Source organism: Mauremys reevesii, linkage group 25 (assembly GCF_016161935.1).
Source record: "Mauremys reevesii isolate NIE-2019 linkage group 25, ASM1616193v1, whole genome shotgun sequence".
NCBI lineage: Eukaryota > Metazoa > Chordata > Testudines > Geoemydidae > Mauremys > Mauremys reevesii.
The window spans coordinates 20118551-20133203 of NC_052647.1; the positions used below are offsets into that span (position 1 = coordinate 20118551).

The 14653-nt window shown below is 47.1% G+C and overlaps 1 protein-coding gene across 6 annotated transcripts in view; it reads right to left on the reverse strand.

The window, feature by feature from the left end:
• LOC120391009 (cyclic AMP-dependent transcription factor ATF-7) overlaps nt 1–14653 on the reverse strand; it is a 119463-nt gene that overhangs the window by 17904 nt on the left and 86906 nt on the right. For all 6 annotated transcript variants that reach the window (XR_005591196.1, XM_039514180.1, XM_039514177.1 and 3 more), the window contains 6 exons: nt 13604–13761; nt 10395–10494; nt 9016–9129; nt 6939–7091; nt 4773–4970; nt 1319–1427 (listed from right to left, as the gene is read on the reverse strand). Coding sequence is in view for 5 of the 6 variants with exons in the window: in XM_039514180.1 (XP_039370114.1) it covers nt 1319–1427; nt 4773–4970; nt 6939–7091; nt 9016–9129; nt 10395–10494; nt 13604–13761 (832 nt within the window). In the remaining variant the exon portion in view is untranslated. The remainder of the gene's footprint in view (nt 1–1318; nt 1428–4772; nt 4971–6938; nt 7092–9015; nt 9130–10394; nt 10495–13603; nt 13762–14653) is intronic.

Sequence of the window (14653 nt, forward strand, 5' to 3'; positions counted from 1 at the left end):
CGCAACTCGATTGCCCCATGAGGCTTTGCAAGCCCTTCCCAAAACACCCTGTTCCACATGGTGGCGAGTTGCATAGTGGGATAGCGACCCATGATGCACTGCTCTCAGCATCAGTGCAAGCGCCGCTAGTGAGGACACACACACCCTGACACAAGGAGCATAGTGTGGACATGCAAAAGCGATTTGCGGTGGCTGTACGTCAACGTAATTTTGGTCAATTTAATTTTGTAGTGTAGACATGCCCTCAAGATGGAACAGATGATCCATTCAAGGAGAAGAGGCTTGCTAACACCCTTCCAGTCATCGCGAGAACTAAGACTCCCTATGACTGGAGGGCTGGTAACGGGCCACTTCACCTTGAACGGTCCCCTTGAAATATGTGCTAACTCCTTATGCTAAACAATCTGTTCCACCTTGTATTTAGCTGTAACACTGAGTATGTTTTCCAGACGTGAAGAAGAGCTCTGTGTACGCTTGAAAGCTTGTCTCTCTCATTAACAGAAGCTGGTCCATTACAAGATGCTACCTCACCCACCATGTCTCTCTACTGGCAGGCAGTTTAAAACAAAGACGTCTTCTTACTTGTAAACTGAACCAGTTTGATGTGAATTGCAGAGAACATGAATATGGAACCCCGTGAGATCGTTTATATAGTCTGGACTTTTCGACTGCACCTGCACTTAAAACAGCAGCGTTCATTTCCAACACTGAGCAGTATAAAGGAGGACACCTAGTGTTCGGGGCAACACTGGACCAGATTCATGGGAGAAACGGGAGTTTGAGTGATGGATGCATGTAGAATATTTCATGCTACAGGGACACATACTGACAAAAGGAAAAATACGTTATATTATCAAAGCGTTTACACTGCCGTCATCAGCATGATGCTAATCGCCTGCTATACAATGTCTTGGAGCAAAATTGGTAGTGACAGAATGTTACCAGTATTATTGTTCCTACACAAAGTGAGTTGTCTGTTCTAAGTCCAGCTTCTAATGGACAAGGGCCCACATCATAAGAACCACCACAACAACTGACACTAATTGGAGATCTTGTTGGGAACATCAGAGAAACCCAGGGCGGAACTCCCCTGTCACCACCTATACGTGGCTTGCTTCAGTGCAGGGATAAGGCACATTTGGCCAGGTACAGCATGGGAGAAGCCTGCACTGCCACTGCTTGTGCTTTACCTGGTTCTGCAGAGAGGACACCAGCCCACAGGGCTGTCAATCTAGCATCCTTCAGGAACCCTAAGTTCACATAATTCTACTCAGATGTACCCTAAGGTACAGTGCCGACTGGAAAAGTCACAACTCACCAAGATACCCCTGTGTTTTTTTCTGTAGTGCAGTGACTGGGCAGTCCTTGTGAGCCAACAGTAGCTGTTTAAGTTGAGCAACTTCATTCCTCAGTAGTGTAACTTCATTCTGAGGTAAAGAAAACAACATTTATAGGGATCATAAGTGTTTGGAATAATATCTCTTAGCAATGGCAGAATACTAACATGTAGATGCGTCAAAGTTTACCACCAAACTCTTGCGTCATTTGAGGTCTACAGTCTCTGGTCATCACAAATTAACACCTTAATAAAAAGTTGTGTGTGTTTGAGTGAGTGTGCATACAAAACGCGCTTTGCAAGGTTGTCCTCTTACAGACCTGTACTTTACCGAGAAATCCCAAGTTCCAGATGTAAATTAGTCTGTATGTGCCTGCCACCACCACCACCAATGGAAGAAATGCTAACAATAAGAGTCAATGCAATATTTTGTTGACCCTGATGGAAAGCTAAAAATTGAAGTGGCATCTCTCTCTGAAGGCCAAACAATCTTTCTAAGATGACCATTAATGGGAACTGACCGTGAGCAGCTATACAGAGTAAAACCATACCAGGGACGTCTCTTCTTTGGTATATCAAGGGCAATACCGGCAACAAAACAGGACCCCAAGGCCCACCTCAAGTTGTTCAGAACACGACAGCTACTCTTACCTTTAATAAGGAGGAGTCTGTAGGTGTCAGCCTGTTATATACTCGGGTGAAGGTTGCTCAGACCTACATCTAGCCATCTAAAGTACTTACTATGGCTCCCATTTAATAGGTGGTGAACTGAGACACCGAGAGACTAAGTGATGTGCCCAAGGTCACAACAAAAAGTCTGTAGCAGAGGAGGAAATTGAATCCAGGTCCCAGGTTTGCACAGTAACCAATAGGCCATCCTTCCTTTCTGTCACCTCCCCACGATTAAGGTGCAAGCAGTGATCCATTCTGAAGCCAATTCCATCCCTTTCAACAGCGAAACAAAAAACGTTCATGCTTTCAAAAACTTCAGGTTAACTCTCAGCCATTAGTTGAAAATTTTCCCCCTGAAAACTTCAGAGCGCATGTTTGTAATTGAAATTTGAGATGTGCTTAACATTTGTCCCCCTGTATCTGAAAAACCCAGTCAACTGCACTTTGAACTTGGCTAGGAAAACAGTTTCTACAATTACCTTGTGACAAGCATGATGCTGGCAAACCAGGTCATGTCAGAGTGTATTCAGGCCAATTCACTTATGTATTAGTATAGATCAAAGCGATTGTTAAATGTATACGTGTTTGGGGTGTTTAAACTTCATAAAACTAATGGGATGTTAAGTGCATTGTTTTCTCTCATCTGTATCCTCTTATGATGCAACATCAAACATTTACATTGTAAATACTGTTGTAACTAAATAACTCATCAGACATCAAAGAAGCCTTGTGGAATGCTAATGAAGGACTTTATCAGAAAAAGTGCTAATTACAAAGCACATGGCCACTGTGTGCGAAGACTGGAGGTCTGAGACTCAAAAGTGCATTCCTCACTCGCTGTCATCAAAGGAAAAGCCCACGTGGGAAGAGAGACTGACCGCTTGTTTTCTGTGAGAAGCTATAAGAAGGGATTCAAAGTAAGTTCCTGCATCTTTGGACTCTGGCAGGGAAGTGTACCAGATATAAAGCAGAAACCCCCAGAGACAATCGAGGTACCCTGGAAAGACTTTTGGGAACCTGGCAGTTCACTGTATCGCTGCCACCCTTCGGAGTTACAAACTGTGATTCCCCTGGACAGATATTTTACCTGCTTTAATCTCTCAATAACTCTTTCTTTTTGCTTAGCTAATAAACCTTTAGTTAATTTACTACTGGTTGCCAGTGCCAGGGTTGTCTTTGGCGTAAGATCTGGGGTAAGTGGCTGGTCTCTTGGGACTGGAGCAACCTGATGTGGTGTGATTTTTGGTTTAAGCGACCATTATCACAATGTTCCATTTGTCTGGGTGGCAAAATAGTCCGGACACTCTAAGTTGGTCTGTGACTCCATGGTAAGACTGGTAGAGTGATCAAGGAGTTCACGTTAGTTACTGTCAGGGCCAGCTTTAGGCCAATTCCACCAATTCCCCAGGGGGGCCTCGCCCTAAGAGGGCCCCCCGCCCCTCCCCCCTTCCCTTCCTGGCTAGACCTTTTTTTTTTTTTTTTCCTGGCAGCGCCGCGGGTCTTCAGCGACGCAGTGGGTCGCTGTCTCTCTCTCTCTGGTCTTTCGCGGGCGGCGCGTCCTTCAGTGTGACAGTGCTACCTGGAAGAGGAGGACCTGACCCGCCAAAGACTCCGGCACCGCCCGTGAGTGCCCATGTGTTTTTGTTTTTTTTTTTTTTTTTTTTTATATATATCATTACCCCTGTCATGAAAAAAAAACTGGTTCGAATTGGGCCCTTAGCCCCCCTGGTTACTGGTTTGGTGAAATCTAATTATAGAACATACCCCAAGCTGGTGGTATCTGCCCTATTTCTGACAGTCTGCTTTGTGGCAGGCACTCACAGTTTTGAGCCACTCCAGACAGCGTGACAAAGAGAATGAAGATATCATAATTAGTGCTACTGAAGCACACTGCATGAGTCACTGAAAGCCAGTGGGGGAAAACAGCCCACACCGGACGTGAGTTCAGTCTTCAGAATCCTTTCCGTCCTTGGTCTGTCTGCTGAGAGCATTAACAAGGGGACTAATTGCGACGGGAAGGGAATTATGCATAGTTCTGCTTGGCACAGCAGGAGAGAGGCTGTTAGGGAGCTAGTTAGAGCTCCCCGATTTTCAAGGAGAATCGGAACTGCCCTGGGCCTCAGCTGCAGCTCCCTCTTTGCTTGCCTAGGGTTCCAGTCCCAAGCGGCAGAGAACAGAGCAGAAGCCAGTTACACTGACTTTGTGCCAGTTGACAGCTCTTCCCAAGCTGGGGCGGGGGAGTTTCAGCTAGGATACAGCAGCTTCCTGGTGCCTTTGCACTGTTCCGGCACCTATCTTCTGTGGCTGGAGCAGCTGAATGTCCCAGGGTGCAGTCTTGAGAGGATGAGCGGCTGGGCACAATGCTGGATTCTCCCTTACCCCCTTCAACCTTTTCAGGGCAAGACCGGGTGTGCAGCTCTTATGTATTGTATGCAGCAGAGGGGGTTGGAAATGGTGATATGAAATTCCACCTGCTCCTTTTCTTACACCTTTGGCTTATCCAGGATTTGATGGTCCTTTACAAATACTGGTTTCCATTGCCAGAAGCACATACACAAGTCTTTGCGGATCAAGCACAGAAAAAATAAACATGTTACAAAAAAACCCTGCAACATTCCTAGCCACTTGATTCTGGTTTCTCACAGACTAAAGACTACCACTAGAGCACACAGTGCCTCTGTACCACGGTAAAAACGTCCTCCTTGGAGTGGAGGCCGCAATGCAGCCAAGCAGATGGGCTCGGCCTCCGTGGTTACATACTCACACTCAGCTGGATGTTCTGCGTCGTGAGCTCCTCTGCTTTCTTTTCCAGGGAAGACACCCACAGTTTGCGTTTCTGACGGCAACGAGAGGCTGCAGCACGGTTCCGCTCCAGGAAACGCTGCCTGCGCTCATCCGGGTCTTCATCCATCGTGCGTCTTCGCCGGCCACCAGTGCTAGGTGTGGGCTGAGCAGGGGAAACCTGGAGTTAGGGCAAAAAGAAGAGAACTAATGAAACAAACACACACTTGATTAAACCAGACAGTTATCCACACTGATTGTACTGAGTCCAGAGCAAATTCCAATTGGCTTGGAGAGTCAGGATGTAGGATCTGTCAGCTGCTGATTCTGAAACTAAAAAACACTGTTTTTCCAGAGCAGCTTCCAGTGTTCTCAAGGTACTTTACGGACATTAATGAATTAGGTCCAAACAGATTTCTTGAGACTTATTCTACAGACAGGGAAAGTGAGGGAGAGAGATTAAATGACTTGCTTAGGGTCACACTGGGAGTCTGTGATGGAGACCCAGCTTCCCTGATTCTCAGTCCTGCACCTTATCCTTCCTCCCAAGCACCGAATCGTGTGACATGTGTTGATGGATGGACAATATGTACTAGATGCACAATGAAGTTTCAGTTCTGAGCTACTATGTCAATGTCAGGATAATTTGAATATTTTTAACATACAGTGGAGCTCTCCAGTCAAGTGGTAGATATTAGAATATTATGGGTTTTGGAAAGGAACCAGACGGTATTTCTTGCAGTGGATTAAATATGCTCACTTTTCTAGCAAGACTACAGTTTAAATCCCACCTCACGTGATTAAGTGGAAAGAAGTTGATTGGCCTCAGTCTGATTTTCAGTAGATATTTGACCACATCACAAAGTCACTACCGCAATTTGCCTCAAGAGTAGAACAGCAGGGAGGGTGAGAGGGTGAAGAGAGGAGTTAGTATCATGGATGAGCAGGAGGCAATGCTGGCTGGAACTGGGGTCAGGGAGGAGCTGTGAGGGAGAAGCCTGCGGAGCACGTCTGGTTTAATCCTTACTTCCACCAGCACTAGAATTCAGCCCCTAGCATCTGCCTCAGTCAAAAAAAAGTTTTTTGTTTTTTTTTTTTAAAAAGGACTATTCAGCTTCATATTGTTGGAATTTACCACAGGTTACAACGTGAGAGGGAAACAACTCAACAGAGCCATCTTTACAGATATACACGACACTACTGCAAGGGAATACGGGCTTTTGTGTAACACAGCCAATCTTCAGCTGTGCTCGAACATCATTGTACAAAGTCTTACAGGCATTTAAGAGTGGATTCTGTAACACTGCACTCTCCTGCTGTATTCTGAGGGAACAAAGGAAAAACCAACAAGGACAAATCACCCCAGACTCAGTCCTCCCAGCACTATTGCATCGGCTCTATAATCACACAGCTACAATGTGAGAGAGCAGTTACACTTCACTACTCACTGTCAGACAGCATATGGATATTAAACTTTTGGAAGCCTGTCTAACTGATGGAGCAGGTGGCAATTCTGATGGAAGGCTGGCATTTGGTTAGCTGGCAGGAGCAAGTGGGGAGTGTTTAACCCTAGTAATTAAAAAGGAAAGAGGACTATTCAGACTAAACACTCTTTCTAAACTCCAGAACACATCAAGTAACTGTGCCTGTTGCCTAAGCCTAACTTGGACTGTTTGACAGTGATGGTAACACTCCTTTTTGTAGTTTCTGTTTCACACACATTAAACCCCAACCCCCCAAAAACCCACCTCAAAACCCCACAGCTCTGCACACTGGAAAGCATATAGGTCTGAGCAGAGAGTGACAGATTCATGAGGTTATTCCCCACCCCTTTTCCTAACAGACTAGAACTCCCAGTATCTTTGTTTCCTCCATCATCACTTTAAGCCAGGGGCTCTCAAACGGGGGGCTGGGACCCCTCCGGGGGTCATGAGGTTATTACATGGGGGGTCATGAGCTGTCAGTCTCCACCCCAAATCCTGCTTTGCCTCCAGCATTTATAATGGTGTTAAATATACAAAAATGTGTTTTAATTTATAGGGAGGGGGTCGCACTCAGAGGCTTGCTAGGTGAAAGGGGTCACCAGTACAAAAGTTTGAGAACCACTGCTTTAAGCCATCATATCTTCGAAGATTAAGAAGGAGCAGACCTGTGGCTGAGCTGGAGAAGGTGCATCTGGGTGCTGGAGAAGTATCTGACCCTGCTCTGGACGTGAGGTCACCATCGTGCTTGCTGACCCCACAACCATGCTGCTGCCATTCAGGGAGGAAGAAACCTGGTGCGTCAGGCTGGCCTTCAGTCTCTGTAAAATGAGAGAACAGAACTGTCAACGGGGTTCTCCATTCGCCTCGGAGACACAGGCCCTAACAGAACTTATTCTTCGCTCTTTTCAAAGGATGATTCAAATCCAGCCAAAAGCTGTTATCATCTGGCAGGTGTTGGGTGGCCCATGTGAAGACAGATGATGGTTCTCAATCCAGTTCAGAACAGACAGGTGTCCACATCACAAAATCACTACAGCAACTGGCACTCATCAGCTCCCCAGTGGGCAGTCTCTGCAGAAGGACAATGGACCAAATGGACTGTGGAGACTGAACCGCCTTCAGATGCTAAGAGGTGGATCTGACACATGGGGAGGAACACAGCAGGGAACAAGTTTGCGCAGCTTTGTTAAGAGAGGTCTTCGCTAACACCATCACTAACCCAGGTGAAAGGAGACCGAAGCATGGGCATATTGTCACACACGTGTAACAGAGTTTAAGACTTCTTACCCTCCGATCCCCCACAATGGCTCTAAGTTCAAGGGTGGGCAAACTACGGCCCATGGGCCGGATCCAGCCCCTCAGGGATGGCCTTCTGTGGCACCCTTGCCCCCAGGCACCCTCCCCCCCCCGCAGCCCTCGTTAGCCAGGAATGGGGAGCCGCGGCCAACGCGAGCTTTAGGGGAGGTACCTGGAGGCGCGGCGAGGGCAACGCATGCGGAGCTCAGCGCCCCCACCAGGGGCCACAGCGCTTCCTGGAGCGGTTCGGGGCCAGGGACAAGGCAGGCGTGCAGGGAGCCTGCCCGGGCCCTGGTGCGCACCGCTGCCACCCTGGAGCTGCTTTAGGTAAGCGGTGCCAGGCCGGAGCCCGAACCCCTGCACCCCGCGCCCCAACTCCCTGCACCTTGCACCCCTCCTGCACCCCAACTCCCTGCCTTGAGCCCCCTCACGCACCTCGCACCCCTCCTCTGCCCCAATCCCTTGCCTGCACACTGCACCCCCTCCCACACCCCAACCCCCTGCCCCGGCCCTGCATACACTCTCCCCACCCAGATCTGGCCCTTTGGCCCAAAAAGTTTGCCCACCCCTGCTCTAGTTTCAGCTCAGTGCACGAATGCAGAATGAATCTTTGCAAACGCCTAGCTAGTGTGGAATTGTAGTAGCGGTTCCTGTAAGCACCAAGGTCACTGCAGCAATGGAGCGCATAATAATGCGGAAGCCCTGACTGCAAACAAATCCACGCTGATATTATTTCAGCAAGACAAACGTGCTTTCACCATCTTTGTATCCAAACTTACTTTTCCCTCCGCCTCATCCCTACTTTCCGTCTTCCTCCTGTGTGCACCTAGCACTTGTGCTGTAAGAGCCCGGGAAGCGGAGAAAGAAATTCCTTCATAAATCTACCGCTGGAAGAGCATCCTACTGAAAACCCTTATTAGAGTCCTTTGCCAGATCACTACAGCACAGCCGCTCCCCTCTTGGCTCTCTCCTCCCTCCCCCCATCTCCACACCATCTGTCATACTGGAACAGGAATCCACCGCTTTACAACATGGCCCATATTTAAGATCGGATCAGGAATCTTTGCCTTGACAATGATATGTAAGGTCCATATGGCAGACTGGCAGTGCTGGGTGATTTAATGAAAAACAGCCTCACACTTTTTTATATATTTATAACACCTGCTCTCAGTGTTCCTACAGTGCTTTAAGATACTCTTACTGCTGCAAAGGATTTCAGGGAGGAGCGGTCTAAACTCACTAATTTGAGCTTATCTATTCAAGAGCTTTTGGTGTCTCTTTAGAAGGATGAGAGGGGCCATGAGGATAGAGATTCTAAACACACTCTTTTCTGGAGGGTCTAAGCAAGATAAGCGAAGGCTTTTACGACAATTCTATGAATATATCCCCCAAAGCCATCATCCCTGGCACAGGTCAATAAGCTTCTCTCTATGTTCTGGAACTCACCATTTTAGCCTCAGAGTGCATTGGAAGGCCTGATGGTGAAATGGAACCACTGCTGTTGATGGGTGGACCAGGAATACCAGGAATGTTGGGCACCATGGACACTGGCCTAGCCAGCTACATGTAGAGAAAAGAGCACACGCATTTTGAGAAGTTACGTCATTGCTACTGGAAGCGTCCCGCATGAAATGGCATCATAATAACCATTTGACAAAGCACCTTTAATGCAGAATGCCTAGAGCGTTTGACAAACTTTATAACTATGGCCACAGGGATTGTTTCGTCAAATCACTCAAAGGTGGGCAGTCCCCTCTGAGGTGGCCACAGCTGCTATTTAAGAGAACATAGCAACGGCAACCAACAGCTGAGGACAGAAAGCGAAATATACTGTGCTTGGTGGCAAAATAGCGTGAAAGGTCTCCTTCATTTCCCTCACACCCAGAAAACCTGTACACCACAGGGTGCAGCGTTGCCAGGTGGCTGTTAGAGGAACGTGAAAACTGGGACATCTGGGTTCTAAGCCCAGTTCTACCATGGACTTCCAGCAACATCCTGGTTAAGTTTTAGCTTCCCCATCTGTAAAACAGGCATATTTGCCTGGCTTACCTAAAAGGGGGAAATGGAGCTTTAGTTCTGTTTTATTATAAGACACACTGAAATACTCTGATGAAAGGTGCTAGCAGCATGAGTTATACTTCAAGAAAATACAGAGATGTCCTAAATGCCAAACTCTTAGCATACTGGCTATTCAGACGTGCATCCCCCCATCCCCACTGGTGGATTGCAACTTCAACAGTCCTTCTACCTGAGGCACTAGTTTACTGGAATCACCCACTCAGAACACAAAATACCCACCCAGCAGGAGACACGGGATTTGCACAGGCTGACTCACTCAACACACACAAGCCCACCAGAAGGTATATTTATTTGTGAATTTTGTATCCTGAAAAATTCTCCTTAGGCTGAAGTAAAACCTGCAGCGTTAAATATAAATTACCATTTCGCCCACTGCCCAGGCTGGGGCGGCTTTCCTGGCCTGCAAAGACTAACACGTTCTCTGTAAGCTCGAATGGTTTCAATTGAGGCATTCCATTCCAAACGCAACCAACTAATCAGGGATCCTGCAGTTCCCAGTCCTGGATCAATGGTGTGAGCCATCTGCCCAGACCAGGCTTTATTTTTCAGCCTTATGGGCCTCTAGTGTGACTGGCGTGTTGTTATTACCTTCCTAGCATCAGCCCTTGCCCACTTCCACTTCAGGCTTATCTCACACAGAGGGGTAGATGTATTTTAATTTTGCAAATGAAAGCGTCTGCATATGTTGGGCAGGAGAAAAAGCTGTCCTCTTCTTTACCACAGAATGTGCTGGAAGTTTCTCTTACCGATATAACAGAAGGCATCTGTACAGGAGGGCCAGGGAGGACAGGCATAGTCTGTCCGTTCGCAAGGTGCATGACAAGTGGGAGGGAGCCCGTGGGAGACCTGGAGAAACACAATTCAAGCTCACATGTGTTAATTCAAGTTTATACTGTACAGACAAGACTAAGCAGCCCCCACCCAACCCCACCACGATTTCTAGCCTTGTCTAGACTAGGATTTAAAGCATTATGTTAGCTAACACAGGATAACTTACATGTTTTAAAAGTTGAGCATAAACCAAGCACCACACCTTTAGCATGTGCTAAATTGGTCAAATTAAAGCCCAGTTTACCGTGTGTTAAAGTACACATTGCCTTGTCTACATGAGATTCTTAACATGTATTAACTGACATGTGATAACATCACATTTTGGGTATCCAGGCAAAGTTGTCTGACAACCATTTGTTGGTTGGTGCTGGCAAGACATGCTGATGGAAGCATTACGGCTCTCCTTATTTAACTCCTCTATGTAAGCTTGCTGGCCTGCTTGCAAAAAAGCACAAGGCTGCTAAAGCACAAAGACCAGATGCCCCTAAGAAGGGATGTTGGATTTTAATAAGCTGGACTCATCTGAACAGATGGTGAGGATAACCAAATATTACACATTGAGCTCTCTGTTTCAGGAGGAGGAGGAAGTAGTCCACCTGAGTTCTCCCTGTGCCAGTGCAAACAGAAGCTCTGCTCCAAAACACACAGCAAAGTAAATAGAACCAATGCTGGGTTTCAGCCATAGTTTTCAGGGGAGCAATGTAACACTCACCAGGACACGTAAATGTGCCCTTGATGCTCTGCTGTAGCTGCTGGGCTATTCAGTGGAGTCCTGCTGCTGCTTTGGTGCCCTCTACTGGCCTATGAACAGGTGCACGAGGCAGGATGGAGTACTAGATCAACTGTTCCTACATACTGGTCAATTTCTGGCTAGAGAGATGCATTAATACAGCCCTCATGGCAGAATGAGATTGTGCATTAATTTGACTTCCATTTAAAAGCACTGCTAACCCTCAGAGACAACATTCTAAACAGACGGCTGTGTCTGCAGAACGCCTGAAACAACAGGTCCGAGAAACACGAAGAGCTTCCTTCATTGCCAAGGGGTGTTTACACTGAAGCCTAATTACGACTGTTAAAAATGCCAACAACCTTTCCCCCTGCTGATCATTTTGCAGAAACACCCAGCTAAAGTGCTTATCCAGCTTTTGAATGCAGTGACAAATAAGGGATGGGGGCAGCCTGCCTCGATCGTAGAGTGCACTACTATTTAAGAGTGATGACTTGCAGTGATATACTCTCTCCCCCTGACTCCACCATGTCAGGGCCCATCATATGAAAAGTTGCTGTCCAAAGAGTGTGGGAGAGGGAAGAAAGAGCTGCATCTGAACTTACATGGTCAGGACAGTGGTCTCCTTGCATTCTCTCCTATTTTTTATTAAGGGAGATTCTCCTATTTCTCCCCTGCTCATGACAGCATAAGATGGAGGCAGAGAGAAAGGTAGGAGAGGAAGAGCAGGGCTGGTGCTGAGCAGGCATCTGGGCAGTGGGGAGAAAATCCGCTGCTATCATCCCTTCTTCCTAGCCCTGATGAGAGGGATGATGAGTCGCTGCTGGCTAAGCTAAGACCATTACACTGTGGGGTCTGTGCTGAGGTAATGGTGAGATGGGGTAGGAGTGAAAGTCACGGGGGGTAAAATTGGGCCAGATTCAAGTTCATACCTTTACCGACTAGGGGTGGGATTTTCAAAGCCACGTAGGGAATCTGGACATTCAATTCTCATAGAAACTGGGTATCCAGATCCTTCAGGCTACTTTGAAAATCCCAGTCCAAAAGTTTAGCTACAGGAAGTTCATACCCTGCCCTCATTCTCAGTCCCACTGACATCCCTGCAAGTTCCACTACAGGCCTAACTTTGTAGCTTCAATACATGGACTGTCCTGATTTCATTTCTCTGTTTCTCCAAGCAGGGCAATGCTCTGGTGCCTCAATTCCAGAAGACGGCATTACACCTGAGCCTGAGTCTCGTTTATGGAAAACGCACACAATACACTCTCAAAACACAAAGACAATCACTTAACCCTTAAGGTGCAAGGAGACAGGATTTAGACCTTTCCGTCAGGAAGTCTGGACTGATGGTGCCATGGGGTCAAAACAAACACACACAAAAATATGAATTGTCAGCCAAAAAAATGGCCTTGTTAATGCAAAGACCCAGATCCAAAGAGGGTAATTAGAAAGAAGTAACAACCATGGCACAACAGAAGCATCCTGACACCAAAGAACAGAGACAGGGCTAAATATACCTCTCCTGAAGGCCCATTGTAATGTATTTCCTGGATCATTTAGGCGCCTTCCTTTTATATATAGGGTTGAAACTACCCCACAATGCAATGCGCTCGTAACCACTTCACTGAATGCTCTTGAGCCTCGAGTCTAGATTATTCCGGGGGCCAGAAGAGCAGGTCATTAGGTTATCTGAAAACAAATAGCTACAGAAGCAAAACCTGACTTTGAAGGAGGCCAACAGGTTGTAGAGGTTTCACTTCAGAAGCAACAGCTGTCTTGGAAAATCCCCAAAACATTAAAGATTCAACCACTTTGCAGTTTTATCTAAGTCTTGTCCGTTTAATCGGGTAGCAAAGGCAACTCATGATCCTCTGGCAAAACGAATCTGTGAAAGTACAGTTCTGAAGTCCTTAGCTGGGCAAACCTCCTATATTACACCTCTACCCCGCTATAACGCGACCCGATATAACATGAATTCAGATATAACGCGGTGAAGCAGCGCCCCAGGGCGGGGCTGTGCGCTCTGGCGGATCAAAGCAAGTTCAATATAACGTGGTTTCACCTATAAAGCGGTAAGATTGTTTGGCTCCCGAGGACAGCATTATATTGGGGTAGAGGTGTATATGCAGTGAAGGCATTGCCAGTGGAAGGATATCAGGACTGGACTGTTTCTCTTTCCCTGGGGTTGTCCTAGTTTAATTTATGTTAAAACTAGTTCTCATGACAGCATTTACAGTTAGACCCCAAAATACATGGAACTATAGTGGAAGCTGCACATAGCTCAGTGCTTTTGACAATCAGGTAACATTTATGCACTTAAATACAGACTTAAAAAGCCTGACTTTAGACACCAAATTTTTAAAATCTCGGTCCAAGTCTTAGCATCTTTCTTACCCAAGCTGTCTGTTGGAAGGTGGAGCCTGGGTGATGACAGAGGTTGGGGAGGGGAGAGTGGGATGTAGCGGGTCATATCCCAAATGTAGTGGCAGTGACCCTGGACGCATGATGGTTGGAGTAGGAGTAGAAATTATAACCGGCTTTGAAGTGATCTCCTAAAGAGAATCAACAAACAAAAATAAGGACAGATACTTTATCAGCCTCATCGTAATAATATACCCTTCTCTCACATCTTTCTTCTGAGAATCTGAGTGATTTAGAAACCTTAAACCAACTTTCACAACACCCCAATAAGGAAACGGACACAGAGTGGCGAAGGGACTTACCCAAGGTCACAGTGATTCAGTGGCAGAGCCGGGAATAGAACCCCTAAGTCCCAACCCCGGAGTCCTGCAGAAACGGTTAGACACTCCTCCTCTAAAAACCAGCGGCTCCAGCCCAAGTTGGAATAGGTACAAAGCATAATTATGCAACCAACAGTTTTGCCACCTATATTATTCTATAGGTGCATGTTCTGGGTCACTACAACAATCCTCAGGGCACAGTGGCCCCGTCCCTATAAAAAACGCTTTATTTATTCAGAGATGTTTCTCATCTGAAGAAACCTGTGAGGGATCCCAGTCCTTGAACCTAGGCCCACAGGTCCCCAGGCAGCATTCAGGCCACAATTGCCACCCACCAGCTCACTTGAGTAACTAGTGAAGGATCCAGAGAAGGGAAAGCCCGCCCCCAAAGCTCCCCTATTGGCTAAGGAGTACTATATGAACCAGGAAGTTGTCCGAGCAACTAGAGGAATCCTTGGCTGGTGCCACTGTGGACCTCTCCAGCTTACCTGACTTCTGAGCCCTGCATTTCTGCCTGCTCCCAGTTCCTGTTCCCTGCTTCCTCCTGGTTCCTGTCTTCCCATCCCAGACCCCTGTCTGCTCCCAGTTCCTGCAGTCCTGTCCTATTCCAGGCCCCTGCTCCCTAACCCTAACCCTAACCCTAACCCCTGGCCTGGCACCTGACTGTCTCCAGCTCTGACCTTCGGCTTGATAGCTGATGCTG